The sequence below is a fragment of the Pelmatolapia mariae genome, linkage group LG8 (assembly GCF_036321145.2).
Source record: "Pelmatolapia mariae isolate MD_Pm_ZW linkage group LG8, Pm_UMD_F_2, whole genome shotgun sequence".
In the NCBI taxonomy this organism is placed as follows: domain Eukaryota; kingdom Metazoa; phylum Chordata; class Actinopteri; order Cichliformes; family Cichlidae; genus Pelmatolapia; species Pelmatolapia mariae.
Window position 1 is genome coordinate 25,934,091 of NC_086234.1, and position 17,401 is coordinate 25,951,491.

Genomic DNA, 17,401 nt, shown 5'->3' on the forward strand with positions numbered 1-17,401 from the left:
AACCTCTAGTCACAGTTTTTACAGTGCAGGCACACGTATTAAGACAGGCAAACACACAAACGAAACAGATCTGTTCAGCTCAGTGTTTTCCACCAATAGGAATGCGTGTGTAGTCATCATTCGGGAATGTTCTTCGAGTGTTAAGCAACAATTTGAAATATTTTTTACTGTGAACAAAAACATTTTATAGAAACTCCTGTAGGATATATATCACAGCAAAACGTATAATAGACATGCCAAGTCCATCGCATCCACCGTGTCAATTTCACATTTTAACTCTGAAACATGAAATGGACATGCATGCAGATGTTGCATTAACGTATGGGATATTCACTGTGAAGATGTCAGAGGATGACAATGATTTGCTGCACCCCGTTGCTTCGGTCTTGATTAAGTACTCTCCCAAAGTATTTCAAGTAACAACTGTATGCCCTAGAGAGTTTTTATGCTGGAGACTGAGGAAGGGCGGAACAGTTTGAGATGGCAGTGGAGGTAAATGGTTGGGATGAGATGATGAAGTTAAAATTGGAACAAGCTCATGAAGTTTATAGTGGTTTGTCCGGTTAATCTAAAACTAATTATACTCTCCTGAAAGATGCTATGGGGAGGTGTTTGGATCCTTGTGAAAGTGAAGATTGGAACTGTGTGAATTATTCTACATGGAGGAAGTTACATAATGAAACAGTCCAGGGATTTGGCATTACCTCACATAGGCTGGTATGTAGAGAGGGATCATTTTATTACACATGTGGGATGTAGGATTTTGCATTTTACTCTTAGCAGTGCTAAACCAGCAACATTAGTGGCTGCAATAAATTTGACTGCAGAATTGGAACTTATTAGAGGTTTGCGAAATGGCCACTTGGCTCAGGATAATAATGTGTGGGGGTTGTAGAACAAAAGTCAAAGAGGGATGAGCAGCTGGAAGTTTTATTTGGTGTAGTGGAAGGACTGAGGCAAGAAGTTAAATCCTGGCAGAGAGCGGTTCAGTGCCTGAAATTGGAGCCCATGCATTTTGCTTCTATTCCCACAGTTATTCCCACTCTTCTCCCTCAGCCTGCTAGTTCCAGTAACAGGAGAAGGGTGTTGGTAGTGTGGCTGTAGTCCACACATATGGTGAAATTGCCCTTATTTCCAGGAAACTAAAGGAGGTGTGCACAGGGCCCAATGCCTGTCCATCCCAACCCTTTTGGTATCTGTCAGAAGCTCGGAAAGTGCTAAAGAAAGTTCTGAATGCATCGATGGTAAATTAGGTGGGTTTGTATTGGTTATTACAGGGGAATCACATTCCATTATACCTAAATCAATTTGGTTCTGTATTACTAAGGGGGAATCTGATTTGCAAGAGTATAGTAATGGGAGTGAAGAGCAGAAAATGCGGGGCTATGCATATTCTTGGGTGTTGTCAGTATGTTAGTTTGACTCTTTAGCCCTAGTTGCTAATTTCTTTTGGTTTTGTTAGGTTTTGTGAGGTTTTGACCTCACAAACCCTAACAAACGCATTTGACAGACATGGTAGTTTTGCATTCATAGATGAGGGGTGCTGCCGGCGATGAAGATAGATAGAAAGGGGATTGGTGTTCTAGTGTGACGAGGGGAGGCTAGTTCCCTTCCTTACTTAGTATAGGGCTGGGAATAAGATGCCACCTATAAGTCATTGCAGACTTTAGTTGCCATTGTAGCGCCAAAAAGTCATTGATTGAAGTTAAACTGCTATAAATAACTTTTAGGCCTATGTATATGCATATGTGAAACATACATTAAATGTATCCCTCATGAATGATATCAAGTTATCTTGAACCACAAACAACATTCCTGTCACAAGGTAGAAGCCACAATCAGTTTTTTGACAGAGTGACTTTAATATATCCGTTATTTAACCCATACAACATCTGATTGACATTAAAAATGTATTTTTAAGACCAATCCCGCCAAAGGATAGCAGAAATATAACAATAGATCTATAAAGATATTTTAAGTGGCCAAAAAGGACGGGATTGGTTAGGTACAATAACACAAACATATTTAATATTTTTATATATAAGCCCTTTGCAAATCATGTACACTAAAGTCTTTTTACAAATATAAGTAACGACATTACACATAAAAAACACTGAAACACAGACCAGATCAGATCCCAAGGGAGGTCTGGTGTTTCTGTAAGATCAGTATCGTTGTTTTATTGTCGGAGAGAACGTAGACGGGGAGAGATGATCCAAGTTCAGGCTGGGAGGTGTAATCGGAGCTCCAACCTAGTTTTGGTTTTTAAAGAATGGTTTTCACTGTTTGCAGTGCCATTCATTTACATTCGGTTGTATAGATCCATTTGAAGTGTGCTGTTTTTTTGCCCTCCCTCCATAGGTGGCCTCCCTTCAGCCTTTGTTTGTAATCCTCGTTTTAAAGTGCCAGCTGTGAAATAAAGTTTTGGATCTTAGCTTGCGTGGCAGTGTTTTATTTTCGGCTCTCTGACTTATAATTGTGAATATTACAATATAAGCTCTATTAACAGCTCTAATAACAGCTCTATTATCCCAACAAACAATGAAAAAATAAATAAATAATATATTGTGTATTACTAAGTCCTTGAATTTTACACGAATCGTTCAATGATTACTTGGTCATGAATACTTGAGCTTTGACGAAGAATCGCACACTTGTTGGAAAGTGACGCAAACAGAAGCGAGCGCGAGACCACAGAAGAAGCGGGAGTGGCGCTACAGCCTCGAGCTACAAAAACAGTGATAGTGCGTTAAGTTGAGACAAAGTCCAACAGTTTTTCAGCTCGAAGCTCTCAGAGCTGTTTTCAGTGAGCTGCTTCTGCTTGTTGAAGCATGACTGAGACAGAGTTATACACGCTGCACAAAGGCGTCTATGTGCCTTCAAGTCTCCATCCGCCCGAGAGCCTCAGGTACTACGAGGAGTTTACTTTTCGTCCGGATGACATCCTTATTGTAACGTACCCCAAGTCTGGTGAGTGATTGCAGTTCGACGGCAAATGGTTTCTTTTATGCTAAAGAGGGGTTTGTTTTAGTGGGCTGGAAGAGGATTTTTCAACCTGTCGTTTTCTTATTATTAGCAGCAATTACACTATATAATCGTCCTGGCGTTACGTCGTTTAAAACAAGGATTGCTCTTCATTTTATGCGACCATTTTAATGGTATGTATTTAGCATTAAATTTCATTGTGGGGTTTATTTTAAATGTGGGAACCTTTTTGGAAAGCTCTCATCCCCGACTGTCCGTTGAGTTTCCGGTAGAAACAGGTAAGAGATGCCCGGCGTCTAAATATTTATGCAATTCACCCCAAACCTGAGAACCTCATTTCTCTGGATCACCAGTGACCGTCTGCCACTAAGTTATTGCCGATGTTTCCGTGTGTATTTATGCCTAATGTCTTTGTGTTGACTACAGTCTATAGAAGCAATGTATGAGGGTTATAAAACACATAAATTACCTGTTTCATGAGTATATTTATGACTCTGTGTTATTGTATAACTAGTCCAGTCATTTTAGTCCACTTAAAATATCTCTATAGAACTGTAGTGTTGTATTTGTAATTTCTGCTGCCCTGTTGGCAAGATCTCTTATAAATAAATAAATAAATAAATAAATAAATAAATAAATAAATAAATAAATGATGTCAGTGAACGCTGGATAAATGAAGAATCTGCCTCGTGATAGGAATGCTCCTTCTAGCTCAAAATGACTGGATTTCATTCATGAGAGATGTGTTTGGCATACTGTAACAGGTATTACAATTAAATAATATGAGATACGCATTAAATTGTCGTCTAGACAACTTTGGACCAGTATCAGAAAGTTCTAGGTAAGACTATGGAGCCTTGAAAGGATCAGCAGAGAAGGAACCACACAATGATAGATAAGATGTGATTTGGATAGAAACTGTATTGAAAGTTGTAAAGTTTACAAACCCTGCCTGTGTAAAGCCGGCTTCCTACAGTGCACAAATGCACATTAAAGGGCTCAAAAATAAAATCAAAACCAAACATCCTCTTTAAGGAAATTCACCAAAGAGTTTCAATTAAAGAGCTTCTCAGTCCACTTCTCTTTGGAAAGAGAAATTAGAGTTCCTTGTGTGTGTGTGTGTGTGTGTGTGTGTGTGTTTCGGTCCACTGGTTCTAACACTACCCGGGTAGATTTTTAAAGTGTTAGTCTTATCTGTGTCAAGGAATGTAGTTATAGTCCTGAGGTTTGCTGAAGATGAATCCCACGGCTGGCCACACCTTACTCTGGTCCGTCTACAGTCACTCTCTTGGGATTGGCTCGCCACTGAACCCACAGGGTTCAGATCTCGAATGATCTAGTCCTGGTCAAAAAACAATCTATGCACACAGTGCACAGTGCATACATTACTATTTTATCTATGCTTCTTCCATCACTCATCGTTCAGTCAAGTATTGCTCAGGTATAACAAATTATTTTAGTTATACAATGTCTCAACCATCATGAAATAACTTGAGTTACATCACACAAGGTTTTAATGCAACAGAAAATATACCTTATATTTACCCTTTTAAGAATACATAAGATTCACTCTCACATATTTATCCTTTTAACAGCTCGCTTTTAACTGTTCTTCTTTTTAAGATATTTCAACTTGAATTATTTCTCAGAAAAATATATCAACTTCTTAAAACATTAATACTTCAACAGAGTAATGAGATCCCTCACATTTTATAATCACATTTTATGAACTTTTTGCATCTTTATCAAATGAATTAACTTTTTTTTTTTTCCCTGTCCCGTTTGGATCTTTAGCCATCAGAATTGTTGTCTTAAGGCCAAGAGAGATGCCAAGCGGATTTACTTTACCAAGTGGATCATCATGGCCTTGCCATATTGGTTCATTTGACTGACCTTTATTATAAATATGTATTTATTCTATTTTCGGTTGTTACAGTCGGGACACACATGACTGGGGGATAGGACAGGGAGAAAGAATGAAAGAAAGAGAGGGAGAGAAAGAAAAATAGAGGGGAGAAGAGATGGTGAGAAAGGGGAGAAGAAAGAAAGAGAAAACAAACAAAACACCTGGATCACCTGTATGGAGAAAAAAAAACAGAAGAGAAAACAAACAAACAAAAAAGAGCAACATAATAAATACAGCACCATCACAATAAACTAGCTAGCAGTAGATAACAGTAGATACTAAATATTAAATGTTATTGTGCAGCACGCAAGATAGACAGCGCACAATGTGCTTTGAGGTAGCAACCAAGAAAGGTGTAGTTTGTGTCTGTGAACACCCGTGTGTACACCTGTGTGGATAAGCATGCTTGTATTCCAAAGGTTTCTCCATGTAACGATCTGCTAGGGAGTGTGGGGAGCCAAAGCCCCGTCCCCCAGGGCGTGAAGCAGGAATGGAGGAGATCCAGGCCCCAGACATCCAGAGGCCCCAGAGTACGAGGACCCAAGGAGGACCACCAAAAGGGGGGAACCGTGCCACCCTCCTGGGAAGAGCTGAGTAGAGCCCTAAACGAGAGGTCACCCAGCAGCCACAGCGCACAGGCCAGAGGGGGTTGCAGTGGCGTGCCCGCGGGCTCTGCCGGCAGCCAGCCGCGCCAGAGAGGACTGAGCTTCAGGCCCAGAGACCAGAGGTCTGAGGGCCCCCCACGCCCCGGAAAGGGCCCAGCTGGGCCACAGGCGCCAGGCCCCGCCAATTGGCCACCAGGAGTGAGCCGGTACATACCTGAGCACCCAGCACCAGTCGACAAGAACCACCAGCACACCAACATCTGAGGGTATCAGCCACCGGCAGGGAGTGTGGTGAGGGGAGATAGGCCTCCGTACTTTGGAGGGCCTGAGATGTTCCCAGAGAGGTCGAGTCTAAGGCCCAACCTGACATATAGACACAGACGAACAGGCGCACGCAGACTCAAATGTGCATTCCTACCCCCATATACACAACCAAATACTCGGCACTTACCCAACGTGTAGACAGACACAAGTAGACACTGCACAGACATTCACACTCCCCAAACATACTCTATATCCCAGGTCCCTTAATGCATATAGACACTGAAAACCCTCAGTGTCTATATGCATTAAAATTGAGGGTAGGGCACCAGCGCCAGAGGTGGGTTGGAATACACCGACCATCCTCTGGATGCTGTAAAACGTGCCCACCCCCAAGGCCCTATATGTATGTGTTATGTGAGAGTGTGAGTAATGTGGATGTCTAGGTTGCAGAATAAAATTGAGGCACAGGTGGCCAGAAGGGGACAGAGGGGGAGTGCCTCCCCTGCACCCTGGTGACATATCTGCACCCCAAGCCCTGCGTGTGTGGGTGGGTGTGGTAGAGCACAGTAATGTTAGAACACACAGAAATACACAGAAATCGCTAAGCAGTAGCTTAATACTAGCGGTTAGGTGGGCACATTTTGATATATTCTTCAGCACTTAAAATTAAACATCTGCAAATCAGTGACGTTACAGTACTTTAAACATAAATATCACAACTCCGACTGGTTGTTTTTAAACAGGAAATAGATTAACAGCAGTCAACGACATGTCTTTATGGCGCTAACATTCATGTGGCATCCCTTACCGGAGCTCGTGGTGAGATAGCTCGCCCGGCTGACGCAGCTTCCCACGGCCGTATCTCACAGATTTCAGATCCTAATTAATAGCCATCTATTAACTACTAGTATGTGAAGATAAATTGCGAATTTAACTTTTATTTTAGCTTTCCTTACCGGGATCTTTCAGCTAATTTGGCGGTTGCCCAGTGGCGTGTCTAGAAAATTTTTGTTGGGGGGGCCAGGTAGGGGCACAGATTTGGAGAAGGGTGGCAGATGTAATTGGCAGATAATGTTAAAAAAAGATCCTACCAACCGTTAACCATAATTCAATAACCCTATAAACCTAATAATCGAATGCACTTTTAACTCTTATTAGAATGAGATTTTAACTAGAATGAGATTTGCACTACGGTGCAAAGTTTTTAGATACTGCGTTGATAAAGTACAAGAGATACAATCAGTGCTTTGTCAGTGTTTATTCAGCATTCAAGGACAGCAATATTTGCATAGTATTTTTACTGACATATAGTGCACATATGTTTTGGGCAAAAACATTTTTGAATATTAAAATACGAACATTTTTAACATACAATTAGCAAATTAGCCAATACCAATGCAAAACTTTATCTGCCTATTAAAAAAAGAAGATAATCTTCTTACAAACTTTGATTTTGAAACAGGAAAAAAGTGGGGAAACAAATGAAAAGACTAACATTAGAATGAAACCTGAAAGCAAGTAAATACTTTCTATGCTGCCTTATGGTTAACTTTGGTAATATTGATGTATAAAGAACAACACTGGCTGATGATGAAATACAGTCAGTTGGCATGGTGACACCACCAGTAATAACCTGCAGGGCTGGACTGGGACAAAAAATTGGGCATTTTGACTACAGACCGGCCCACCAGGTATTAAAGCCATATAGCCTTTGAATGAAAACAAACGCTGTTGTGACAGTGATGTACACTGTCTTTTTGGTATATGTATGATTTCTATACATTTTACATCAGATAAAAACTTTGTTCGCAAGATTCAGATAATTATTTAATAAAAGCTAGATATTTTAAATGAGAATAAGAAAGAAAATTATTTCTTTGTGCCCCCTCTCCCTGTTAATGCTCTACCTGGCCCCCTGGCATAACTTTGCTAGACCCGCCCCTGCACAGTTACCAGCTGTCAGCTACTTAGAAAAGGATCCTGGTGTTATTTGTCTCTCAGAAACAGTTCATAACTTCCCTTCAACTCATCCATGTCACCTAAAAGGTAAACCTGTTTCTCCATCACCTGTTCAGCTCTGATGATTCAGTAAGGACATCTCCTGGTTTCATCTGCATGTTTCCCTCTCACCACATATCCAAACCGACATCATGACCAGCAGCTTTTACAGCTGTGGCTCCAGCAAACATCAGCTGATACTAGAAATTAATATTAAATAAATTCTAACAACAGCTGACCAAGCTTAAACGTGCTGCTGTTGTTTAACGCGACGTCCGCTGGTTTCCTCTTTCTGGCGCAAAGTGGGCGATAAACAAACAAGAGAGAAAAGCCGATCAGCTGATCATTGATCAGTTTCACGATTGAAGTAGGAACAGGAGAGGGAGGGGAGAGGATGAGAGGAGAAGAGGCAGCTGTGCAGCGTAACGACAGAATAACTCCAGCTTTGTGTCTTTTTTTTCATTATAGCTGAAGTACGGGACAAACTGCGTCCCTTCTCAGCTCAATACCAAACGTGTAATATTTTCTCTGAATGAGGGACCATTCCATTTTTTAAGGAGCCGTTGGCATCTCTACTAACTAACCTTATGAATAAAATAAAGTTCACTATCAGTAAAATCATAGCACCCACCTGTGTAGAAACTCCATCATGCTAGCTAGCACGCAGTACGAGTTATCGTAACTGACTGTAAAAAGTCAGCACAACGAAAATAAACTACCCCTAAACTTGGTTTATATCTGACCCAGATAGACTGCAGGTCATAACTTCTTACCTGAAGTTCAGTTCACCTGATACTCGGACCGGTGGCCGCCTTGGGTCTCTCCTCCTCCTGCCTCCCCTTCCCTCATCCACCTGCTGGCCTCTGTGGAAGCTCCGCCATAGCCACCACCAAACAACTAAGTTATTTTTACACATCGGCCAGCATCTGGCCAACCCACCACCTTTCATTGTTCATGCCGTTACAAAAATAAATAAATAAATAAGTCATCAGCCCACCGGGCAAATGCCCGGTATGCCCGATGGCCAGTCCAGCTATGTTAACTTGTTAATCTTTCGCCGAAAAATTGTTTTCTGCGGTGCTGTCTTTCGTGCTTGGCTCTCCTTCCTTTGCTAACATGATGCTCATAGTGCAGAAGCCCATGCTGCATTCACATACACTCAGATATCTGAGCTTCACTGTGAACCCATAATCGTACAGTTCATATTTCATTGAATTTTCTTGTTTTAGCTTCGGGGTGGCACCTGGAGTGGCCAGTCGGGGGGGGGGGCACAGTAATGGCTTTCACAAAAGGAAATGTTAGCTAACAGAAAGTCATCTCAAGGCATACTCGCCTCCTAGTGGCAGGGAGGGAAATTACACCTTCAACCTTATTCAGCAGCACAACCCACAAATCTGATTCGGGTTACAATATGTTTTACAGATTAGAAGAAATTCTTTTATAACAATCATTTTCTGGGAAATACTGGAAGTCACTTTTTTGGCACAACACTAGTTTTTAAACAGTCCTGTTACAAGCTAGCAGCTGCAGGCCTTTCTTAGCATAGTGACTTTGATATTATCGAGAGAGCAGCAGAAGTGCGACAAATATGAAATGACAGGTCTTTAAAGAGATTTTAAGTGAGCAAAAAGGACTGGACTGATTCTAATACAGGTATAGTTGCACAGAGCAACTGTACCTGTATTAGTGCATTATACCTGCATCCTTTCTTCATTTTATATACAAACCCCTTGTAAAATATTTTCAGTACATTCTATTTATCAAGATGAGCAATAACATAAAAAAAAAAAAAATCACAGAATCACTTTTTGGAACAATGCTGGTTTTTCCAAAGAGACTGACCCTGTATACCTTATATGAATGTGCTGCGTAGTATTAAGGCTCAAGAATGTCTTCTGGCACTTTTCTTTATGTTTTTATTAAAGGTGCTGTGACAATAGATATATGACTTTACATGCTACTTGCCCTTTTAGCACAATGAATCATGTCACCACATCCGGTTGATTTTTAGTCATAAAGCCACAGACAGCAGAGCATTTCTACCAGCAGCTGGGGGTAGCTGTAGCTCAGTAAGTAGAGCAGGTCACCTAATTATCAGAAGGTTGGTGGTTTGATCCCTGGCTCCTCCAGTCTGCATATCAAGTATCCATAGGCAAGATATTAACCCCTACTAACTAACCAGTTGCTCTCTGATGCATCCATCAGTGTGAATGTAGTTAGAGTGCTTGTGAGAATTGGCGAGTGTAGTATGTTGTATGGAGTGCTTTGAATACTCTGGGAGAGTAGAGAATCTATATGAGAATCAGTGTATTTACAACTTAAAATGTGATATTCACTACCAGAATGGTGTTTTTTACTTGCAAAAACGGAGGAATACAAGTGAAGTTTTATTAGAGTTTGGACATATTCTCTACAAACTATTTGTGAATACCAAAAACAATCAGCGGGCGATGGATGGATTTAAAAGGACGGACAGGAAGTGGACTAGATCCCCATAGATCAGCTCTGTCTTAGACAGGGACTTTAGCTTGGATAAAATTTAAAAAGTTAAATAAATACAGTGCTAACTGAAGAAAAATGGATGGCTTATTGTGTTTTAGTTTAAGCTTTCTCATTATTACAAGAGAAGAATGCATATTTAGGGAACTGTGTACAACTGGTTCATTGTCAAGCCAGCATTCAGTTTTGCTAGAATGGCAAGACAGATCTGAGCAGCACAAACGAAACTTTTTGCAGCACAAATCAGCACAAATGTTTGACATCAACTTTTTTAAATTTGAAGAATGTGTGGGCGGCCAACTTCACTCAGGTTTGCCAGTGTCACGAAATGAGGTGAGCGAGTTTCTGCTGACTACTGTGGGCCTATAGTAAATATTTGAATACTGCATTAAGCTCGCTTTGTACAGAAAGATCGGTCAAAAGACCCTTCAGTAACAGACTCGTGAGTAGAACATAAAATGCCCACAGACTGTCCTGAACATACTATGCACAATCACAAGGTAAGGCAAACAAGTGAAACATATATCTGGTCTAGTACATTAAGGTGAAAGATTCTGGAACTCACTAATTTCTAAACCTTGGTTATTGTCACGGTACTGAGTCTGGGGACGCAGGGTTTGCGTTTTCTGGTTTTTGAATATTCTTTGATTTAGTGTTATTCATGTCATAGTCTTTGTATTTCTTGTTTCTTAGTTATTTTCTGTAGTTTCTAGGATTTAGGTTCTGCTTGTATGCCTTTGCTGTATTCCACATTTCATATCTACTCACCCTTTTCTCTATGTTCATGCAGCTCCTGTGTCCAGACTATGTTCCCTCCTTCTCCCTAGTCAGTCATATCTCCTGGTCTCAGAGTCAAATCCGCGTCTTAGTCTGTGCCTAATGTTTACTGTAGAATTTTGATAGTTCCTTGTGTAGTGCTTAGTGTGTTTAGGTTTGCTTCCTCCCTGTCTCGTTATGTTTGAGTACTCCCAGCTGTGCTGTCCTCCCGTGTCTCATTCCCTCGTTATCCCTTTGTGTATTTAAGCCATTTGTCTTCCTCTGTTTGCTGCCGGATTATCTGCGCATCTCCCCTTGTGTTTCTACGTCTCGTGTTTCCCCATGCTCCAGGTTTCCATGTCTCAGGTTTCTTTGTACTTGTTTTTTAGGTTTCTCCCAGTTTAGGTTTCGCTAGTTTAGTCATTCTCACCTTTGGCTTTGTTTGTATTCTGCTCCGCCATAATAAAGGCTCACTTTCAGTTCAAGTTCTGTTCCATCTCCAATGCTTGCGTTTGGGTCCTCTCACTCTCTCCCTTCCACACTCTGCCAGCGTAGAAGTGTCAGAACAATCTAGCCACAACATGGACCCAACACTCGCTCCTTGTGAGGAGCTCCGGGAGGACTTAATTCACACAGTGGATTTACTGTGCCATCAGTGGCTGGAGAGGTCCAATAAGGAATACCGTGATGGTCATAAAGATTGTAGCTAGCCGGCTACAAAGCCTGGTTTCCAGCTTCCTCTTGGTAGTGGACTTTCTCCGACCTTTGATTACGTTTCTCCTGAGCCTGGAAATTTAAAGTCTGTGTTTTCAGAGACAGAATCATCTGCTCTAAGGACTTAAAGAACTGTGTTACTCCCGCTCCTCCCTGGTCTGGAATAATAATTCCAAAGATTGTTTATTCTGAGACTGTGACTGTGGAATAGGGCTCCTCAGAAACTGAAACTCCCCCCAGAGGCTGAGTCTGTGACCTCAGCTGGCTCTGCACTCCTGGAGGCAGTGCAGCCTTCTTCTCCACCTCCGTCAGCTGGGAGCTAGGCGAGTTCATCCAGCCAGCCATCCCGATCAGATTGCATGGGCTGCGCAGCCCCAGCTGCTGCATCCTGAGCCAGCTGTGTGCCCTGCACAGCTCCAGATAGCTCTGCTTCAGCCAGAGGTTTCTGCCCCTGCTGGCCCTGTTTCGCCTCAGCCAAGCCCCTGCAGCCTCCTGTTTCAGCTGGAGGCTTGCAGGGGTCCGCTGAGTCCGCTCAGCCATTGCCTGCCTCAAGTCGCGCCATACAGTTTATACCACAACAATAAAATGTATTATTATGACTGTCTTCTTCAGTCCTGCTGTCTCCCTGCCGGATCTTCTCCTCTTTCCGTCCACGTCTGACTTCACCTCGTATCTGCTCCTCTTCCTGGAATAACAGAAGACGCCTCCCTGACTTGCCTTGATTATTAATAGCATGCTACTGATTCTATTTATTATTTAAGTTTGGGAAATTCTGTTCGGACACCCTCAGCCCAGTATGATGTGTAAGCGTGTTGCAAAAACCCTCTGCACTCTACATGTTAATCAAGATAATTCAATTCAGTCAAAGCGCTGAGTGAAGATTTGACCCTCAAAACTGAGTGCCAACTCTTTAATGAGCACATCGCAATGTGTGCTCATTGCACTCATTTTATTCCTAACACCTGCCCGTCCACGTCCATCCACCAAGTCATGTCAACACCAGCCACTTTGACGGCGAAGACTCACAATTAATAGCCTAGAAAGGTGGACTCCAGACCTGCCGCCACTTCCCTCCCAGTCGGCCTCCTGACCTACTTCGTCTCCGCCGCCGCCACTTCCCATGCATTTGACCCCCTGAACTGTCTTGCGGTTGACCTCCTGAGTAGACTTGTCGTGTCTTGTGAACCCACTCTGTGGGTTTGTTTGTTTTTTGGGTTTTTTTGCTTCACATTTTGCCATTGCTTTTGTTTTACATGCTCCAGGTTTCCATGTTCCACATCTCAGGTGCTCAGGTCTTTAGTTTCTTTGTACTTCTTTTTCAGGTTTTACTAGTTTAGTCATTGTCACATTTTGCTTTTGTTTGTACTCTGCTCTGCTGTAATAAAGGCTCACTTTCAGTTCAAATTCTGTTCTCTCTCCAATGCTTGCGTTTAGGTCCTCACACTCTCTCCACTCCACGTCTGCCAGCGTAGACGTGACAGTGACAGCCATGGTTTCTTTCTGTTTATTGAAATAGAGGCTTCAAAATAACAACTTGAAGTTGTTACCAAGGGGACAGTGAGGCATGCTTAATCAAAATTGACACTGTATTTTAGGAAGTTGGTGTACAATGACACTTTAATAGCTCTAATATTGGGAGGCCCAAATAAAAGCTAAATCAAAACATGAGATTGTTTCTTTTTTGTAGGTACGACATGGATGCAGGAGATTCTCCCTCTGATCATCAGCGGAGGGGATCCGGCCTCCGTAGAGACTCTTCACAACTGGGACCGTGTTCCATGGCTGGAGGAGAATCGAGCCCGCACCCTCAACCTTGAAAAGAGGCCGTCTCCACGCATGTTTACAACTCACTTCCACTACAGCATGATGCCGCCATCCTTCTTTGAAGTTAAACCAAAGGTAGGTCTGCCACATAGTTTGGTTCGTGGGTCATTAAAGCTGTTCATTTAAATGTGAAAGGGGATGTTTTATGGGTCTCTTTAATTCCTGCTATAGAGTAGCAGCTTCTCCTCCTCAATAATAAATAATTGGCATAGTTATGCTGTGATTCATCCAGGCATAATCTAAATTGAGTGGTTTAAAATATGAATGTAGCACAGGCAACCAACATAAGAATACTTGTAAAATATAAGACATGTAACCAACAGCCCCTAATATTAGCCTGAAAGAAGATAAAACACTGAGTATACAACTTGTCGGAGAAAAATGTGAAAGTCTTAGTCAGGTTTCCTCCACACAGAGAACTGATGTGGAAAGAAAATGAAGTAGCTGAAAGAACATTACAACACAATTTAAAAGACACAACAGCAAGAACAGGGGATTTTTCATTACTCACCACTGACAGCTTCTTATGAGACCTCAGGCTATTACTTAGTAGTTCCTATAAGAAATACAGGGTTTGTATTCTGCTGTGCCTGTGTCCAAGTGTCTGGCATGGCAAAGTAAGCAACCATACAAAAAAAATCACCAGTGAGAAGGTCTGTGATTGCATGTGAAGGACAGGTTATGAACTCAAAGTGCTTTGTCTGTGTAAAACATACATTGTAGTTTTATTTGGTCATAAAGCTACAAACTTAAATGTTGAATGTTTAAAGTGAAGTAATGATTTGTCATTACTCCAGGTCATCTATGTCATGAGGAACCCCAAAGATGTGTTTACGTCTGCTTTTCACTATTTCGGGTCAACTTCGTTCCTGGTGAAACCAGGCCCACAGAGCGAATTCCTCCAGAAGTTCCTAGATGGAGAAGGTTGTTCTTGTTACACTTATGGAACATACAATCTTCATTTACTCTGTATTAGAACAGCAGGTGACATTTAGCCTTTTATTCAGTTGTATTTTACAACTGGTAACAAGAGGATTAAGGATTGCTGAAGTTGAACCATTAGTGCAGAGACGTTTGCTATTGTATTCATAATAACTCAAAGGGAATCTTTTCTTTTTCTTTTAGTTATATTTGGTTCCTGGTTTGACCATGTAAAGGGTTGGCTCAATGCTAAAGATAAAGAGTCCATCATGTACATCTCCTATGAAGAACTTTTAAAGGTGAGAAGAACTGCAAATGCCTTCCAAATAATTTAAACATGAAAAAAAGAGTCGTACACTGAGAGTCGTGGTAAGAACATGAGCTGAACGGTGTTTGTCTGCACGGTGCAGGACCTGAAGGACTCTGTGACCAGAATCGCTCAGTTCATGGAGAAATCTCTGGATACTGAAGTAATAGAGAAGATAGCAGACCGATGCTTGTTCAAGAACATGAAGAAAAACAGCATGTCAAACTACTCGGCTGCTCCTAAAGAATTGATGGACCAGAGCAAGTCTGAATTCTTCAGGAAAGGTGTGTTTTTGTAATACTACTGAGAATGGTTACCGCACCCCCCCCCCCCCCCACCCCGTCAAACCCCCCCCGAATTATGTTGGTTTTGAAGCTGTACTGTATGGTGAAATAGCATGAGTTATATCTCTTATTTACCCCCCCTATAGCCTCGACTGGCATGTCTAAACAGGACTCTGGGAGGAGGTGAATGTGGACATAGGTTTTAAAATGAAAGTATGCAGGCAGGAAAATGTTGGAGTACCTTGGATTATTGTGTTCCTCCTTTGCATCACTGACCCAGCGCTCTTTTATCAGACTTTTAAAGGTTCTAATTGGTGCGCAAATAGTTTTGACTCTGTGTTTGCACCTGGACGTGCTACCTAGGTTTTAGAAATGAACCAACAACTTTCTAAATGATCACCTGAGATAGGGTTTCGATTTTTAGCTTATAAGCCTGGTAATAGTACGTAAGGAACTGAGAAAAACTGTAACAGAATTTTAGATTTAAAGTCTAAAATAATGGACACAACAGTTCCTTTAATTTAGGTTTAACTCTTCTCTGTGTGTTGTGTTTCAGGAATTGCTGGAGACTGGAAGAATCAGCTAACAGAGGCAGAAGCAGAATGCTTTGATGCTGTTTACAAAGACAAAATGAAAGATGTCAAATATAAATTTGTTTGGGATTAAAAGACTAAATGAAAGTCATTTCATCATAGAATTAGAGAAACAAAGTAGAGCATTAAATGGTTTGTTGATATGTATTCATGAGGTAATTTTGTAGTTATCAACATAAAACTGGTAACAGCATTCTGATTGGTGCAAAACCAAAATCAGCTCTGTTTAAGTGAAACCCTGGTGGAGTGAGGGGGTTGTCAGGGTCGGCGCACTTCAGTGGTGATGTTGAAAGAGCCCGCGAAATAATTTTCCACTAGGCTAGAGAACTGTGAAACTTATAATATCCAATGTCACTGAATGAGAGTGACGATAGGACCAGTAAAATGTAACATGTATTTGTTTATTCTATGCCATTTTGTTTTCTGCTTCCAAACTTTCAAATGATGTACTTTTAACTCAATACCATTTATATTAACTCTTAAGTTGCTTATTCTGCAGATTTTAAAGCATAAAATGTGATAAAAAAGCTATATTGTTACAGATAAAGCTACCCCCTCATGCACAAGTAATTAAAAGCATGTGATATAAACATTCAAAAATTATGATCTAGTAATATAGTGCATATATTCTGCATAATTAAAGTATATTCTAATGCTCAAACATTTGTTCCATTACTTAACCTCCTAAGACCTGAACTCTTCCACGGCATGCATTTTTAATTTCTCTTTGATATTTGGTCACATTGGGGCCTGATGAATGTAAAAACAAAGAATTACCAGATTTTTTTTTTAACCTTAATTTTGTTTTTAAGAAAAATAAGAGCCACATATGAGGATATTTGTTTAAAATTTTGATAGAACAGTAGCAGTATAATGTCCTCGTAAGTGGATATCAGGCCCTTGTAGAGCAAAACTGAGTATTTTGATCTAAATAACCCAAAATGTGATGTCAGGTCCTAGGAGGTTAAGTAGATTTATGCCTTTATTCAATATGAAACAGTTTTTACATTTGGGTGCAATGCAACTTTACATATAATACTTTTGCATCCACACACAGGTCTGCACAAGTATGGAAGTTTTCCTGTGCTGTGTGTTTTTCTGGTCAAATGCTCCGAAGCGTCGCAAGGAGTTATGCTACCCTCTGTAGCTCAGATCATACATCCTGTTGTCTGTTAAAATGTTCATTGTGCCAGATTAAAGCCCTAAAATCTTGCCTAAGTCATGTTTGCTAAATGTTACTACATGTACAATATTGTTAGAAAGAAGGTACAAGCTAGCAGTGTATGGGACATCAATGATAAAGTGGTGTAAATCATAATTCAGTTCAATGCAATTTTACATCACCAGTCATCTGAAGGCACTTTAGATTATAAGGTAAAGATCATTCAGTATAAGACAGAAAACAGCAACAATCAGAATATCCCTTATGAAAAAGCCCTTGGAGAGAGTGGGAAGGAAGAACTCTATTTCAGCATGAAAATACATCTTGCAGAACCGGACTCAGTCATCTGCCATGACAGGCTGTGAAGTGACCATAAAGACACAGAGTAAAACACAAAATGTATGAGAAGATAAAACCAGTGACGGTTAATGGTGTCATACTGATTATCATGTTTGCTTTCACAGCAGTGGGATTGCTCAGCCTCACAGAAAAGATGGTACTGTCAAGAAAGAATTAGCAGACCCAAAATGATCTGCTTCTTTAGCTTGCTATTTAATCTTCAGTAGCAAGCTACAAACCTTAA

At 41.0% G+C, this 17,401-nt stretch overlaps 1 protein-coding gene across 1 annotated transcript; it reads left to right on the forward strand.

The window, feature by feature from the left end:
* The first annotated feature begins 2,775 nt into the window (after window positions 1–2,775).
* Window positions 2,776–16,863, forward strand: LOC134632848 (sulfotransferase 2B1-like). Its single transcript, XM_063481687.1, has 6 exons — window positions 2,776–2,970; window positions 13,415–13,626; window positions 14,349–14,475; window positions 14,677–14,771; window positions 14,883–15,063; window positions 15,620–16,863. The coding sequence occupies exons 1-6, from the start codon at window positions 2,832–2,834 to the stop codon at window positions 15,727–15,729; spliced, it is 864 nt and encodes a 287-aa protein (XP_063337757.1). The 5' UTR covers window positions 2,776–2,831; the 3' UTR covers window positions 15,730–16,863.
* Window positions 16,864–17,401: the final 538 nt, after the last annotated feature.

What these genes read in the sequence shown, in the direction of transcription:
- LOC134632848 (XM_063481687.1), top strand. Translation starts at nt 2,832, where the DNA reads ATGACTGAGACAGAGTTATACACGCTGCACAAAGGCGTCTATGTGCCT. An exon ending in TGTAACGTACCCCAAGTCTG is followed by an intron (nt 2,971 to 13,414) that starts GTGAGTGATTGC and finishes TCTTTTTTGTAG; the next exon opens with GTACGACATGGATGCAGGAG. An exon ending in CCTATGAAGAACTTTTAAAG is followed by an intron (nt 14,772 to 14,882) that starts GTGAGAAGAACT and finishes TGCACGGTGCAG; the next exon opens with GACCTGAAGGACTCTGTGAC.